At 50.4% G+C, this 14,146-nt stretch overlaps 1 protein-coding gene across 1 annotated transcript in view; it reads right to left on the bottom strand.

The window, feature by feature from the left end:
- Positions 1-14,146, bottom strand: part of Ptprn2 (protein tyrosine phosphatase receptor type N2) — a 523,272-nt gene that overhangs the window by 433,132 nt on the left and 75,994 nt on the right. Inside the window, exon 3 of the mRNA XM_033763957.1 lies at positions 3,012-3,125. Within this exon, the coding sequence (XP_033619848.1) occupies positions 3,012-3,125 (114 nt within the window). The remainder of the gene's footprint in view (positions 1-3,011; positions 3,126-14,146) is intronic.

The raw sequence follows: 14,146 nt of genomic DNA, 5'->3' as shown, positions 1-14,146 counted from the left end.
CAGTGATGGTAAAGGAACCTGGAGTCTTCCCAAGCTCCATCCCTGATCTGACACCCTGCGAGGGGTGCTAAATGCCTCAGTGTGAGAGTCTGGGCTGCCCACTTAAGGCCCACACCACAGCATCACAGGATGAACATCTGTCAAGGAGCAAACACACTGCAATGCATTCCCATCTTCATCATCACTGTCATCTCAGAAAGAACTAGAAGGTGTCCTCACCCATGGAAAATCGTTATTTTCCTGCTATTTGACCTCATGCACAAAAACAACCAACACAGAAAAAAATTGCTATATTCCCACTTCAAAGTAGTAAGTACAAATGATCTGTATAACAGCTACCATAATTTAGAAGTAAAGTTTCAAAATAAAATAATATTTCACATTTGGGAATACTAGTATTTATAAAATGTCTTAAATATTTTATTTCATTTGACCTTCACAGCAACTGTTTGATTATTCACATTTACAAATTGAGTGTCAAAGAAGCTTGGTGACTCACCTATGCCTCCACATCTCCTTAGAGGACGGGGTGGCAGCTTCTTATAACACTGAACATATTGCTGCCATGTGTGTAGTGATCCCACGCTGTGGTACTTACTCAAATGAGTAGAAAGTTGGGTCCTCTCAAAAATCCTGCACATGAATGTTAAAGCAGCTTTACTCATGCCTGGTGCAACTTGGAAGCAAATAAGGTGTCCTCCTTTAGTAGATAAATGGCTGAGAAACTCTGGAGCACCCAAACCATGGATGGTAAGCAGTGATCAGAAATGAGCTTCTGAGCCATGAAGAGATGTGACGGGAACTTATATGCACATTACCAACTGAAAGAAGCCAGGCCATTGTCAACTATATGACTTCCTGGAAAAGGCGAAACTTCAGAGACACAAAAAGATTAGTGGTGCCAGGGGCTGAGTGGGGGTAGTGTGTTAGAAAGCTTTATGTCACTGGGACAAGATGTCTGAGATATCTCACTTACAGGAGGAAAGGTTTCATGGTTTCAGAGGGTTCAGTCCATGAACTGTTAGACTACTCCACACAGCATGGCTTTTGGATGAGGACTCAGTTCACAGCCAGAGAAGTGCATCCACAGCCAAAGAAGTACACCAAAGACTCCAGCAGCCTTGTCCTGCTTCCTGCCACCCTAGAACGAGGGTTGACGGAAAGTAGAATGGCCTTTGGAAGACACAATCCTAACACCTTGCAGGGCTGGCCAAACTTCTCCAGGAAGCTGGTATGCTCTGAATTGGCACCCAGTACATGGTATTCTTTATCCAACTTGCCAGGATTCACTAGCCTAGGAACCAAGAGGTGAACTAGTCACCTTTACTCCAAGTCACTCACTAGCAAAATTTCCACTTCTGTCCCCAGGAATTTATGCTCAGTTGGTCTAGAAGTCAGTTCTAGAAAGAACAGTGCTTCGGGGGCCAGGGATTTAGCTCAGTGGTGTTGCCACCTGCCTCACAAGCGCAAGGTCCTGATTTCAATCCCTGGTACAAAAAAAAAAAAAAAAAAAAAAAAAGAGTACTTCCATCAGGGGAGAGTACTTTGCTGCTATCCATCTGGAGTTAGGAGAATTATGTCAGAGATGCACAGATTCTCTTTGTATCCCAGGTCCCATGACTTCAGTTAATGAAAAAGTAAAAGACACTGGTGCACACAGGCTGGGAACAGCTCAAAAGGACTGCATACACCTCGGGAGCCCCAGGGAGGTTGGCATGTGTGTGGGCAGGTGAAGAGAAGCAGGTTGACAGCAGCCAGACAAGGCTGGGCTGGGCTAGGATCTGCATGTGTCCCTGTATATATCAGAACACACCTTCACTTTATTCCTTCTTCTCGTCCCTTTACATTTAAGACACAATATGTTGGTATCTCTGTAGTACTCATGCAGTTAGCTTTGTACTCATGACTTCAGTTACAAGATGTGAAAGGGACAGAATCAGCCAGTGGTATCTTTGGCAGAGCAACTCTGGGCAGCCCTCACCCCTGTCACACTCGCTGCCCTCACTACCCTTACCCTCTCCAACAGGTCAAGGTCACACAACAGGGCAACAACTGTCCATCTGGACACCAGCTTGATGACCTCTCTCTGACCAACCCCTGCTTACTATGAGCAAACCTCACAGAACACAGTGTGGGGAGAGAGTGAGTTCTCACCCAGGGGCCTGGCCTCAACAAATTGCACAGCCATCAGCAGAGCTCCCTGAGGCCCCTGATCAACCAGCACCCCGTGAGCACTGCAGAGAGGGCAGAGGGAGCCTCCAAGCCTGCTGGCCACAGGCCTTCTCTGTGGAAAAGCACACCTTGTCCAGGTGTGCTATGACCAGCAATGCCGGCTGAAGCTCCAGCCCTGGGTTGCAGGGTCTCTGGCTCCACCTCTGCCTCACTCCCCAGTATGACAGATATTTAAGTCTCAACTGTGAAACAAAGGATTTTACTCTGTGCCACTCTGAGCTGTGACACTACATGCAACCACAGCCTGGCTCTTGTTCAGAGCAAGAGGAGACATGACCATGTTGGGAACAGGTCATGAGAATGTGACCTCATGATGGCCCCCTCCATGCATAATTATACACGCAGAAAATTAGGTCAGGAGCAACAGAAGCTGCATATGCAGTGCAATAATGTATACCTTTAAAGTGTCTGTAACTTGTTAAATGATCTTAGCACTCCTGTGAAGTAAACAAGGACAGGGATCTCTGGCCACCAAACTGCAGTACATGGTACTGCACAGAGCCTTGGGCCAACACCGACTGTGCTATGGCTCATCCGTCGGCCTGTGGTGTGCATGGACCCAACCCCCGCCAGCCAACCCACCTCTCAACAGAAGCCTCAGCAACTGTTCCTCATCCCCTGTGATTTCCACCCACGGCCCACAAACAAGACACCACAAGAGCCTTCCGCTGTAGACCCCGGCCTTTCTGGATACCAGGCTTCTGTTCATGGGGTTCTCCCACCTCCTCATTCCTAGAGACCTCATGGGTGCTTGCATGGGTGCAGCTGCCCAGCCCTACCTGTGCGAGACAGCGCCTGCAAGGTGACCCTCAGGTGCTGCAGGGCCACGGGTGACACTTCATAGCGTGATATGTCCAGAGCTGGAACCTTCTGGCACCTTCCAAACACACCATCTGTGGGAAGAGGAAGGCAAGAAAGACAGACTTGAGGTTTGGTCCTCAGAAAGCAGAAAGGTCAGCACGCATCCTGTGAAACATTCTAACTACGCACCGCACAGTGGCCTTGGGACAGCACACTTGGGAAGCCAAGAGTCGTGAGGACACAGATGCGCTTGAAAAGCATTGCTTTGCCTAAAGAACCAAGTGTCAATACCATGTGGAAGGCAGAGGAAAAATAACTAGTGGTGCCAGTGAGCTGTGAACTTGTTTTGTGAGACAATGTCACACTGTGGGGCCCACACTGGCCTCCAACACCTGGGTCCAGCGATCGGGCCCCCAGGTGCACACTAGGCCACTGAACATTTTGCTCTGCCTTCTCATCGCACCCCCCACTCACCCCACCCCCGCAACTGCACAGTCTGTAACCCACATTTCTGACGTGAGACCTGCATCTGACAACTCAGTAACAGAAAGTCACTAGCACTTGGGGCCGCTCTGCAGAAGGAACACAGACACCCAGGAAGTATAAATATTAACTTGCAGAGGCCACCAGGATCTGTGGGGACACCCCAGAGGCAGTGGCCTGCCCTGATGCCTAGGAAGTGGGAACACAGAGGTGGTCACAGCCACCAAGCTGAGCTAGCTCTCTTCCATTTGTCCACAGTGACAGACCCCGCTGTTCACAGCCCTCCGAGCCACACCCTCTAACGAATTGGGCCCCAATTAGTCTTTATTCAAGAACTGTGCACTTTGAGATGAGCTTTGTGGGGGGCTTCAAACATTCAAATTTCCTTCTCTGGCTCGCACAAAGGACTAATTCAGGGTCTAGTGCTTCCCACAAGGGCAGCCATCTGCAGACCCTGCCACGAAGGGAAATGGTTTCTTTCATTGTTCACAAAAGTTTCTCTGCCAGTGTGGCCAAGAATACCATTCAAATGCAACAAGTGTAATTAGCAGAATCACCCTGGCTGGGCCAGGCTGCTCCTAATGGCTGGTCAGATACTGTCTACACGCTCACCACGACAGTGCGACTAGCAGAAAACAACCCTTAGTCCACAAGCATCTTGTGATTTCTCTGGTACTTCGTAAAGTGGAGAATACAGAGGACAACAGGCCCAGCTGTGTGGAACAGGCAGCAGAGCCTTGAGGACGCAGCCTCCTGCTGCTATCCCTCCTCAGTAGGTCCACCGCATGCCCCATCCCAAGCTGTGGTCACACAAAGCCAGGATGGCTCCCGGGGACAATTTCTGTAGAGGACACATTGCCCCACAGCCCCATCCGGTGTGAGGATGGGGCGCACACAGGATCAAGAGTGTGCCCAGCTCTTTCTCTGTCAAATATTGTGTGTGTGTGTGTGTGTGTGTGTGTGTGTGTGTGTGTGCATGCATGCACTGTTGAGGGGGCAGAAAATAGCAAGAGAAAAAAAGAGAAGCACTGCAAAACAGAATTAAAACTTGTACGTTGAAAGTGAAGACACCATGGCAGGCAGGAACACTGAGGCACAGGAAAAGGCCCAGCTCACTTGCAGATGAGGACGAATGGCTCACAGTGCAGTGACAAAGGCCATGAGGCCAGGGCAAAACAGGGGACCAAATGACTCCCCAAATCCTTGGCCAGACCCCACCCACCATCCCAGTTCTGCTTTAGGACAGAAGGATCCTGAGGTACCAGCAGGATAGAGGAAATAAGAGGTAGGCAGAAAGGAGACCATGACTAACAACTGTACTTAAAGGAGACTGTGATTTCCAGAACCCCGTGGAAGTCACCCCAGCATCCATATCAGCTTCCTTTGGTTAAATTAAGCTTCTTCCTTCCAGACCAATCAAACTCAAAATTCCTCAGGAATACCATAGGAAGGTCCACAAATTGGCTTCAATGAGAAAGAATCAGGAACCTGATCCTAAGACAATGGAACCGGTTGAGACAATCCAAAGAATGCTTTAATTACCTATCTGAAAAACTACAGGGTGGCCCACCTTTTCCTGGGCCACCCCTCAAGACAAGCATAAATGATCCTAGGTCTAGGAAATAAGACTCTATCTCTCTCTCTCTCCTGCATTCTATTTCTTTGAGTGCATACTTGAAATTTCTGCCTAATAAATCACTTTATGTCTCTTACTGATGTGTCCTGAAAATTCTTTTTCCAGGACTGGAGTCAGCGAACCCGCAGACATTCTATGGTGCTTTGGTCAATTCTTTACCTCAGCTTCAGGAATCTCCACAGGCCCTGTCTAGGGACTGACCCTACTACCCAATAAGGAGCCCTTCAGCCTCTACACAATACAGATAACTGCACTTTCAGCTGCATCCCAGCCCAGCAGTGGTGCTGCCTGGGACCCCACAAGCCAAGGAAGCCACCAGGTGGAAGTACAGTGGGGAGCACTGGGGCTCAGCTCCCAAGTGCCCCCCACAAGTCGGCAACCAGAACTTGGTGGTGAATACAGGAGAAGCTGTCTGCAGGTAACTGAACACCCTCAAAGACATGAAATAACCTTCCTAAGGAAGCAAAATCATTCAGGTTTTCAAAAGGCCAGAGATACTTCCTATTTTGGAATTTTCCAAGTAGTTATTTCTCTTTTCTGGTACAACAGCATTATTTCTTAAATTTGATTTGTTTCATAAAATGTTGTAAGCATATTTTTAGGATCATATTTGTTATATTTTCTTAAAACTTTTCTTTTAAACATATACATATATATATATATATAGAGAGAGAGAGAGAGAGAATACATTAAGTACATATAACACATCATATTGCTTAAACTTTAAAAAAAAGTGTTAGCTAATATTTTTCTTAATGACATGAAGTTTAAAATTGAACTAACCACTGATTTTCTTTGCCCCTAGACTATATAAGGGAATAGCAAAGCGAGAGAAGGCTGGAAAGGGGAGCCTGAACCAGGCACAGGCCCGCTGCACGTGTGACTCAGAGGTACAGATCTGAGATGCGTGTGTCACAGGCACTGGGCACTGGCAGCAGAGGAATCCGAGTCTCCACAAATCCCTACTCACTGTCTGAGATCCTTCCATCCCTAAAGCCACCCCAAGTGTTGTCCCTTGGCCAGCAAGTGCATCTTCACCCCCAAACTGCCCAGAATGCTGAGTCCTGCAGGCTGCCCCACTGGCACCCTCCCCTGGTGCCTGCCTCAGTGTCCTCGCATGCTCAGTGCCAAAACGTCTTTGGAACCAAACCTCCTCGTCAGTGCTCATCTGCTTTGACTTCCAGTTTTTCTGTCTCTGACCTGCATCCTTCCATGTAACCCCAGCACTGGAGCCTTAGCCAAGGGCCCAGGACTTCAGGAATGAGTGGTGTGTGAAGGTCTTTGTTCTGAGCCTCACCCAGACACACACGGCTCACAAAATCATGAATATCATGGAGATGAGAAGAGGTCCTTTCTCACCTGAGAGGAGGAGAGGAGATGAGGCTGCACGTTCTCTCACCTGTCTGTCATTTGTTATTACCCCCACCCAACAATCCATGTATCTATAAACTTGAGTAAGCACACATGTGTGTGTGAACACAGGCAGACGTGCTCTTGTGCATACACGTGTGCACATAAATAAAATGCGTATTTGTGTGTTTGTAAACGTGGGCAGGCGTACATAAACACTCACATGGCATCCAACCCCTGACTTCCCTACTCAACGGGGAACCTGAGCCACCGTGGGGCTCAACGAACACAGCCACACAGGACCCTCCCTACCCATGCAGCCATTCTGTGAGACTGCCTGGACTTCGGCAACTGGAGTGTCCGAAGTTCCTAGAATTGTGGAAGGGCCCATCACCTTGCTGGGCAGAGCAGGAGACCCCACAGCCCTGGACGAGGCTTGAATCCGAAAGGGACGGGACGTGAGGTGCCATGGGCTGGTGTCGCCTCTGGTTAAGTGCTCCAGCACAACTGGAGCAACCAGAATGAAAAGGCCTTATGTGAAACCAGACATTTTACTGGTGTGATCCAGAACTGAGGGTCAGTCTCTTCTACTTGAAGGGGAAAGTGCTGACTTCTCAGCTGGATTTTTAAAGAATGTTGTAAAGCAGAGCTTATGTTGCTCATTCCTTCACATTAACTGGCACTCTCTGGTGCACCATTCCCACAGGCAGAAGCCGCATCACAACATCACCTCAGAGGATGGCCCAGCACATCAGGTCAGCCACCAAGAAGTGTGGACCCACAAGTCTTCCTGGTTCTGGCCCAGGGCCCACGGGTCTGTCCTGCCCTGGGACCAACTCCAGCCATCTCTGCTCTCTCTGGGTCTATAGGCTGCCTGTGGCCCTCCAGACCCACAGAGCAGGCACAGGCACACATGTGTACATATGTACACATATGCACAATGCACAACTTCCTCCCGTGTGTGAACATATGTACATATACTCTCTTACATGCACACATTCACACACATGCACACATACATGTGAACGAGTGTACACAATCACATGCACAAACTCATATGCTCACATGAATACTCTCACAGTGCTATCTATCTCTGTATCAGCCAGTCCATTCCTAGCCTGACAACCTTCCAGTACCACCCTCTCCCTCGTGAGTACCCAGAAGGCAGGGGTCACCACTCCAGCCTCTGCATTACCCAGCAGCTTGACACAATGGCTCACCCATGTGGATTAGGGGGAATCAGTGACTGATTTAAAAGGAAACTGGGACACCTGTGGAAGTGCCATACATGAGCCAGGGGCCTGGTTTGTTGGAATACAAATAGACTAAGAAGTCTTCACCCCTTCCAAATGACCTGCTGGATGCCAGACCTAGGGCTTGAGGCAGGGGTGCCCTGGAGTGGAAGGTATGTGCCTTGGTCCCTCTCCTATCTCTCTTGTTGGAGTCAGAAGACTGGTTTTTCTCCCAGTTCTCCCATCCCCAGCCAGGAGGCTATAGGCAGCTGAAACTAGTAGAGAAAGTAAGTGCTCTGGGGGGAAGAGTGGGGCTGTACTGGCTAGGGTCCCTGAAGGGTCCTGGTACCCAGAGAGTGGTCTTCCACTTTCCATGACTGTGAAGCTGCTGGTCTCTCAGAGAATGGCCCAGAAACATCAAGACAAACTATCAGAAAGTGGATGAGCAAGCTGGCCTGGGTCCCCCATAACTGAGGTGCTCTGCCTAGGAGAAGCAGCTGAGACCCTCAGGCTGGCATCCAAGGGCCTTTGAAGGAGAGACAGCCATGGGACTTAGTTGTGTATCAGCTAAGAAATGTGCCCTCACGTTATCCGACACTCGGTGTGGAAATCCCTGTGGAAGTCCCCCAGCTCCAGAGCTCCACTTCCCACCACTGCAGACCATGACTTCCGCTTACCCTGTCCACTTCCCTTTCTGCCCAGGGCCATGGACAACACAATGTGTGATAGATCCTTCTTCACTATGCATGCTCTGATGGAAAATTTGGAGGACTAAAGTTTCTTTTGCAGCTATAGTTAATTTTGTCTTTTCTCTTTCACCTAATACTTTGCCTATTTTTTATTTCCATTTGTCGTTTATTTCCTTTGCCTATTTCCATTTCTTCACATTCTTTTTAGGGATACCTACAAGACTTGGGGATTAATAAGTACAAAACCATCACCTAATTTAGTAATTCTAAGTGGGTAATTGTAATGGCAAGTGCACACACCTGTCCCATCCTGTGGGCAAACAATCCCTTCAGTTCATCCATGGTTGTGTGTGTCTGGCCTCGGTTCCCTCAAATTTGTTGTTTGTGATCAAGAGGCAAGAAAGGAACCACAGTTATAAAGTTTCTGTAAAGAGGGTGCACCAGAAGTTGAACTGAAATGATTATGGGGCAAGCAAGAAACACACTGCAAACAGTCCAACAAGCAGAACCTATAAGAGCAAGAAGGCACTCTCAAGAGCTGGGACCCACGTTGTTTTTCTCCATGGTCAGAAAACAATACATTCGCTTTGCAAAATATTGCGTCCAGTATATACCACGTGCATCCCTGCCACTCCAGCATGGAATCAGTGGCTGGCCAGCCAGAAAAAGGACGACAGGGTCCATCTCAAGCCCTCCCTGGGAAAACAGGGATGCAAAGCTCAGGAAAAGAGGGCCCCCAAGAGGTTCCCAGAACTCAACCAGTTATGAGAAACAGCAAAGTACAGAGCTTTCCAGGGAAACCCCAGCCAATAACAGGCACAAGGGCCATCCCTGCCACACACAGTGAGCCCTTTAGTCCACGGAAGGCAAACACCTAAATCAGCTCTCGCTGAATTTTGAAACTCTTCCAGCAGTCTGCATCCAAGCACCAACGAGTGATTAGGCCATGAGGACCAAGCAGCAACAGTGCCCCCTGGTGGCCATCTTCCCAAAGTACCAGACTCACCACTAAGATGTGGCAAAGGAGCTCTGGCTCCAGGACCTGCCACAAACCCAGGGCAGTGGCCCAGGAGCCAGCAGGACTAGAGTCTGCCATGTGGACATCAGGAGACACAGACAACAACACCTAGAGGGCAGGAGAAGTAATACACATGTACTCACCCATGGCACCCAGACATGCACACGATATGTGCATACAGCCACACCCATGCACAGACATGCATACTTTTCCTTGTACTCAGGCTTCTGTGTATAGAGTCACTCACAACCATGCACCATCACACAAGGGTGCAGCGAGCACAAAAATCACACCCACATTCACTTACACACATGAGCACACACTCCTGCAAGGTGCATGCTTGATCCAACACACACACTCACATGCACACACTGAGAATAGCAGCACAGTTCCCCAGACTTCCCTCATGTGGAATACAAGTGACACCACATCCAGTGTTCATAGACACCTGACCAGAGACCAGGCCAGGGACCCTAACGACAGGTTTAGGACAGGGACAGGGACCCCCCCATCTAAGGGTCAGGACCAGGACAGGGGCCCACTTTGTGCTGAGGCAGAACAGGGACCCTGTCTGCAGGCAGCTGTCTGTCCCCACTCTCCAGCTCAGCCTTTGACCTCAAGCCTCCAGCTCTTTCTTCTGTTCAGAACAGACCCCATTCCTTTCTTTCCCACCCCCTAGGGTCCCTCACACCCTGTCCTCCTCCCTCCCAGATGGGAGCTTCCCAGCCCAGGTCCTTCCACTCTGGCTGTCCTGGGACCGTGGAGACTGAGGACCCAGAAACTTCCTCTAGCAGGACCCCCAGGGTTGCTCATGGCAACTTTTGGAGAAGAGAGAAGTCATGACAGCCTGGAGACTCTGCCTTCCAGCAGGAAGAGCTTCTCTGAACTCCATTCTGTGCCCTGTGCCATGGTTCTGTTCCCAGGAACTCTGCAGTAGCCACATCTCTGAGTGCTGCATCAAACACGGATGAGTCCTGGGAGGAAGTAACCCAGGGCCCTGAGACATCTGGCCCCAACTGCAGCACAGACCCAGCAGCCCTGGGTTGGTGAGCCTCTGCAAGGCCAGACCACTGCAGTCTGGCAGCCTAGTTTTTAAGGACAAGTGTGGACAAGCTGGGCCTATCCCTCTGAAAACTGCTTTTCTTTTAGGATTTCATGGCAGTGCAGGTGGCTCACTGACCAGCCACAGAAGGCAGGGGCAGAGGGACAGGAGGACAGTGCTGAGCAGCTGCCAGATTCAAGTGGGTCTGGAAGGGCTCTAAACTACTATGCCCCCTTTCCTCTGTCACAAGCACCACACCCACAAAGGTGAGTGACTGGCTGAGTTTGCAGGACACACTGGCACTTGGCACTGGGGACAGAGTTGGAAAACCAGAGTTGAAGCTCTAGATCCTTTATCACCACCACCACTTGTCCTCGGTCCAGGGAAATAAACCCCTTGGGGGCTGAGAGAGGAAGGAGAGATGTATGGAATGTAGTTCTGTTCGACTGTGCCTGCCACTACCAGTTCTTCACAGGTGTTCTGCACTGGGGCACCCTCGAGAGAACCCCAAGGTGTGTGGCCAGGAACAGGCAGACTGGCCCTGTCTGTGGGCCCTGTGGTCCAGCCACCACCATCCTTCAGCACTCTCAGGAGATAGCATCGCAGAACAGAAGGGTGTAGTTCCCTCCACAAGAACAGCAGGGAACAGATTCCTGTCAAGCCCCAAGATATGGTTTCTTGTTACAGCTGAGAGCCTTCTGGGATCACCACAGTGACCAGAGATCAGTGAGGCCCTCTGCGCTTAGGCCAGGCACTGGCAGCCACAGCCCTGTGATCTCCCACAAAGGTCAGAAGCAACCTGCTCAGATCATGGGTTGGGAAACATTCCCTGCTCCATCACCCTCTCATCTCCCAAGGAAACAGAACAGATAACAGAAGGACCACAGTTCCCTGTGCCTCTCAGATGCTCTGTGGGGAACTGAATGAGAAAGTGAGATCCTTAGTCTTATAAAATGACAATCTCTGTCATCAAGACATTTAGGGACTTTTTGAAAAGAGAGACATTTTAAAAAGTATTTAGGACAAAGATAAAATAATGAGGGCTGGGGATTTAGCTCAGTGGTTTCACCACCTGCCTCACAAACACAAGGTCCCAAGTTCCATCCCTGGTACCAACAAACAAATAAAATAAGCACCATAATTGAAAACTGAAAACATGTGCATTGAAGGACACTGGACAGAATGAGCAAACCAGGAGTGGAGAACACTGGCATGCCCTGCAACAGATATGGGATAGATTTGGGAAGACAGGGAGACTCCTGCAGTAAATAGCAGACATGCCTGATATACAGACAGGCAGAGGCCTGGAGCAGACGCTCTCCAGAGAGGACACAGGCAGCAGCCTTGCACACCTGTGCAGCAGGCATTGGCAAAGGGTCCAAGATGACATTTCCAGCCATCAGCAAGAGTTGAAACTTGGCTCATCCCTGTCCTGGGGCTACACTATGCATTCACAGGCCCTAAAGGGAGACAGCAATTCCCATTCCAAGGAGGCCTCCTCTCACCTCTCAGTAGACTTCTGCATGGGATCGAACCCAGCACCACTCACAGACATAATCACAGCCCATCAAGGACCTGGCATCAGGCTGCTGGAGAATCCATGGCCCCAAAAGCAGGAGCAGGACCTCATCCCAGGGACTACAGATGCACAATTGCATAGCAGACACGTTGAGCCATCTCATTCCTGCAGACAAGAGGCCACCACCCCAGCCCCAAGAAGAGTGAGTCTCTTGGTGGCCAGGAGTCATGGGAAAGTTGTGGGACTGGGCTGATCCACTGCTAAGGCCCTCCATCCCACAGGTCTCCATCCCACAGCATGACAGCTCCTTGCAGGATGCAGCTCACCCATCAAACCAGCCATGCCATTAAATCCATCTGGGGTTCAACACAAGAGACTCTGGGATGTGTGTGCCAGGCTCTTCTAGCTCAGGAATAAGTGAAATACTGTACAATGACAGAGAGGCCCAGGGGTGACCTCGGACAGACAGTGCGGCTCAATGCCAAGCTGACCAGCCCTTAGCACCTCTTCCAATGGAGACACAGCTGGAGCACAGGGCCTGGGTCACTGAGAGCAGATGGACAGCAGGACAGGGAGGCCAAGAGCTGCCCAGAGCATGGAACACCTCTGCAGTGGCTTCCTGATGACCAAGACCTTCGTGGACACCTTTGTGATGATCCACAAGTGTAGCACCCAGAATGGACCAAGGCCACACAGGCTTTGGAAGACGGCAGAGTACAGGGCAGGAAGCACCAGTGGAAGATTAAAAAAAGGACAGAATTGCTTGTAGGAGAGAGATGGTGACAACAAGGCTCTGCCCTCAAGCATAGACATGACAGATGGGGAGAAACCGGGAAACTGTTGGGCAGGTCCAGGACAATATCTGCTCGGCCTTGGGGAAACAAAAGGCCAGAAGTGCTTGGTCTGGACCCCCTTGCCCCAATAACATGGGGCAGCATCCTAAAAGCCCTGCAGATGGGCAAAGCAAACCTCATGCAAGCCGTAGGGTCCAGCCCTTCCACGCAAAGTAAACTCTCAACAGCCTTATATACGGCTCTCAGCCAAGTGGACCTACTTATCTGGGCAAGAGTGGTAATGAGTTTCAGTGGAGTCACTAACCTTTCTCACCTGTGGCCCATGCCTCTGCCTCCTTGGTTCCTGGGTGTGCCAGCACCAGACCCTACTGAGCTATATCCCTGGATGGCAGGAACACTCCTTCACCCAGCTTCCTACCAGCAGGGAACCCTCCCACACCACCATGGTCACAACAACTGGGCTTCTACTATGGGCTGCAAGAACAGGAGTGTGCATCTGGGGTGGGCACCTTCCCCTCAGGGACCAGAAGGCTGGTTCTGAGAGGTGGCACTGCACTGTGGAGCCACAGTACGGACCCTGTGGGGTATACTACCCACACTGACATCTTTTAGTGGAAAACAAAGGAATCAAATATAAATTTAGAGAAGTCACAGCACAGTGCTGTGGGCCTGTCAACCAGTCCCTTGAAAACAGACTAGCGGACGTCATTCACTTTACTAAGTCACTGCTGAACCTGGGGCTCACAGCTTTCCCTGCGCTTGTGAGTCTGTGCTCAGCCAAGCACCTGGAGTCTCTGCTGCCCTGATTCCTATTAAAGGATGGAGGGGACACCACCACAGCCAGTGGGACCCAGGGGTGGCTTCTCAACCCCACTCCATGACCAGCCTGCTGTGCAGCCTCAGGCAAACAATTTCACATCTCTGTTTTCCAAAGCCAATGAGTTTGAAATGTCCTGAGGTCTTTTTAGGCAGATGCTACTTGCGGGGACAAGCAGGACGCAGATGTCAGCCCAGAGCCCAGGTTTGCAAGCAATGGCCCTGCCAGCCCCATCTCCTCCTCAGAGGTACCCATGAGCTCTGGCTGGTGCCCCACTGCCCACAGCCCTGTGCTGCCTGTCCAGCCCGGTTAAGAGCTGAGGAGACACTGCCCCACAGCCCTTGCTGGTCTCTCCACCTGGAAAAATGCAGCCATGGTCATGAGTGGCTGCAACTGACCCAGAAGCCAGTCCCCAAAGTGCCAGGCTCTGTAGAACTTCTCTGGCCACATCCAGAGCCTAGTGCCCATGTCCACGATTACCACAGGAGCTGGCATAGAGGACCACAGGGAGACAGAGCTAGGCGGGGAGTCAA

The sequence above is a fragment of the Fukomys damarensis genome, unplaced genomic scaffold (assembly GCF_012274545.1).
Source record: "Fukomys damarensis isolate Sample0158 unplaced genomic scaffold, DMR_v1.0_HiC HiC_scaffold_16, whole genome shotgun sequence".
Taxonomy (NCBI): domain Eukaryota; kingdom Metazoa; phylum Chordata; class Mammalia; order Rodentia; family Bathyergidae; genus Fukomys; species Fukomys damarensis.
The sequence above is the reverse complement of the archived record's forward strand: the minus strand, read 5'-3'. Positions and strand labels throughout refer to the sequence as shown.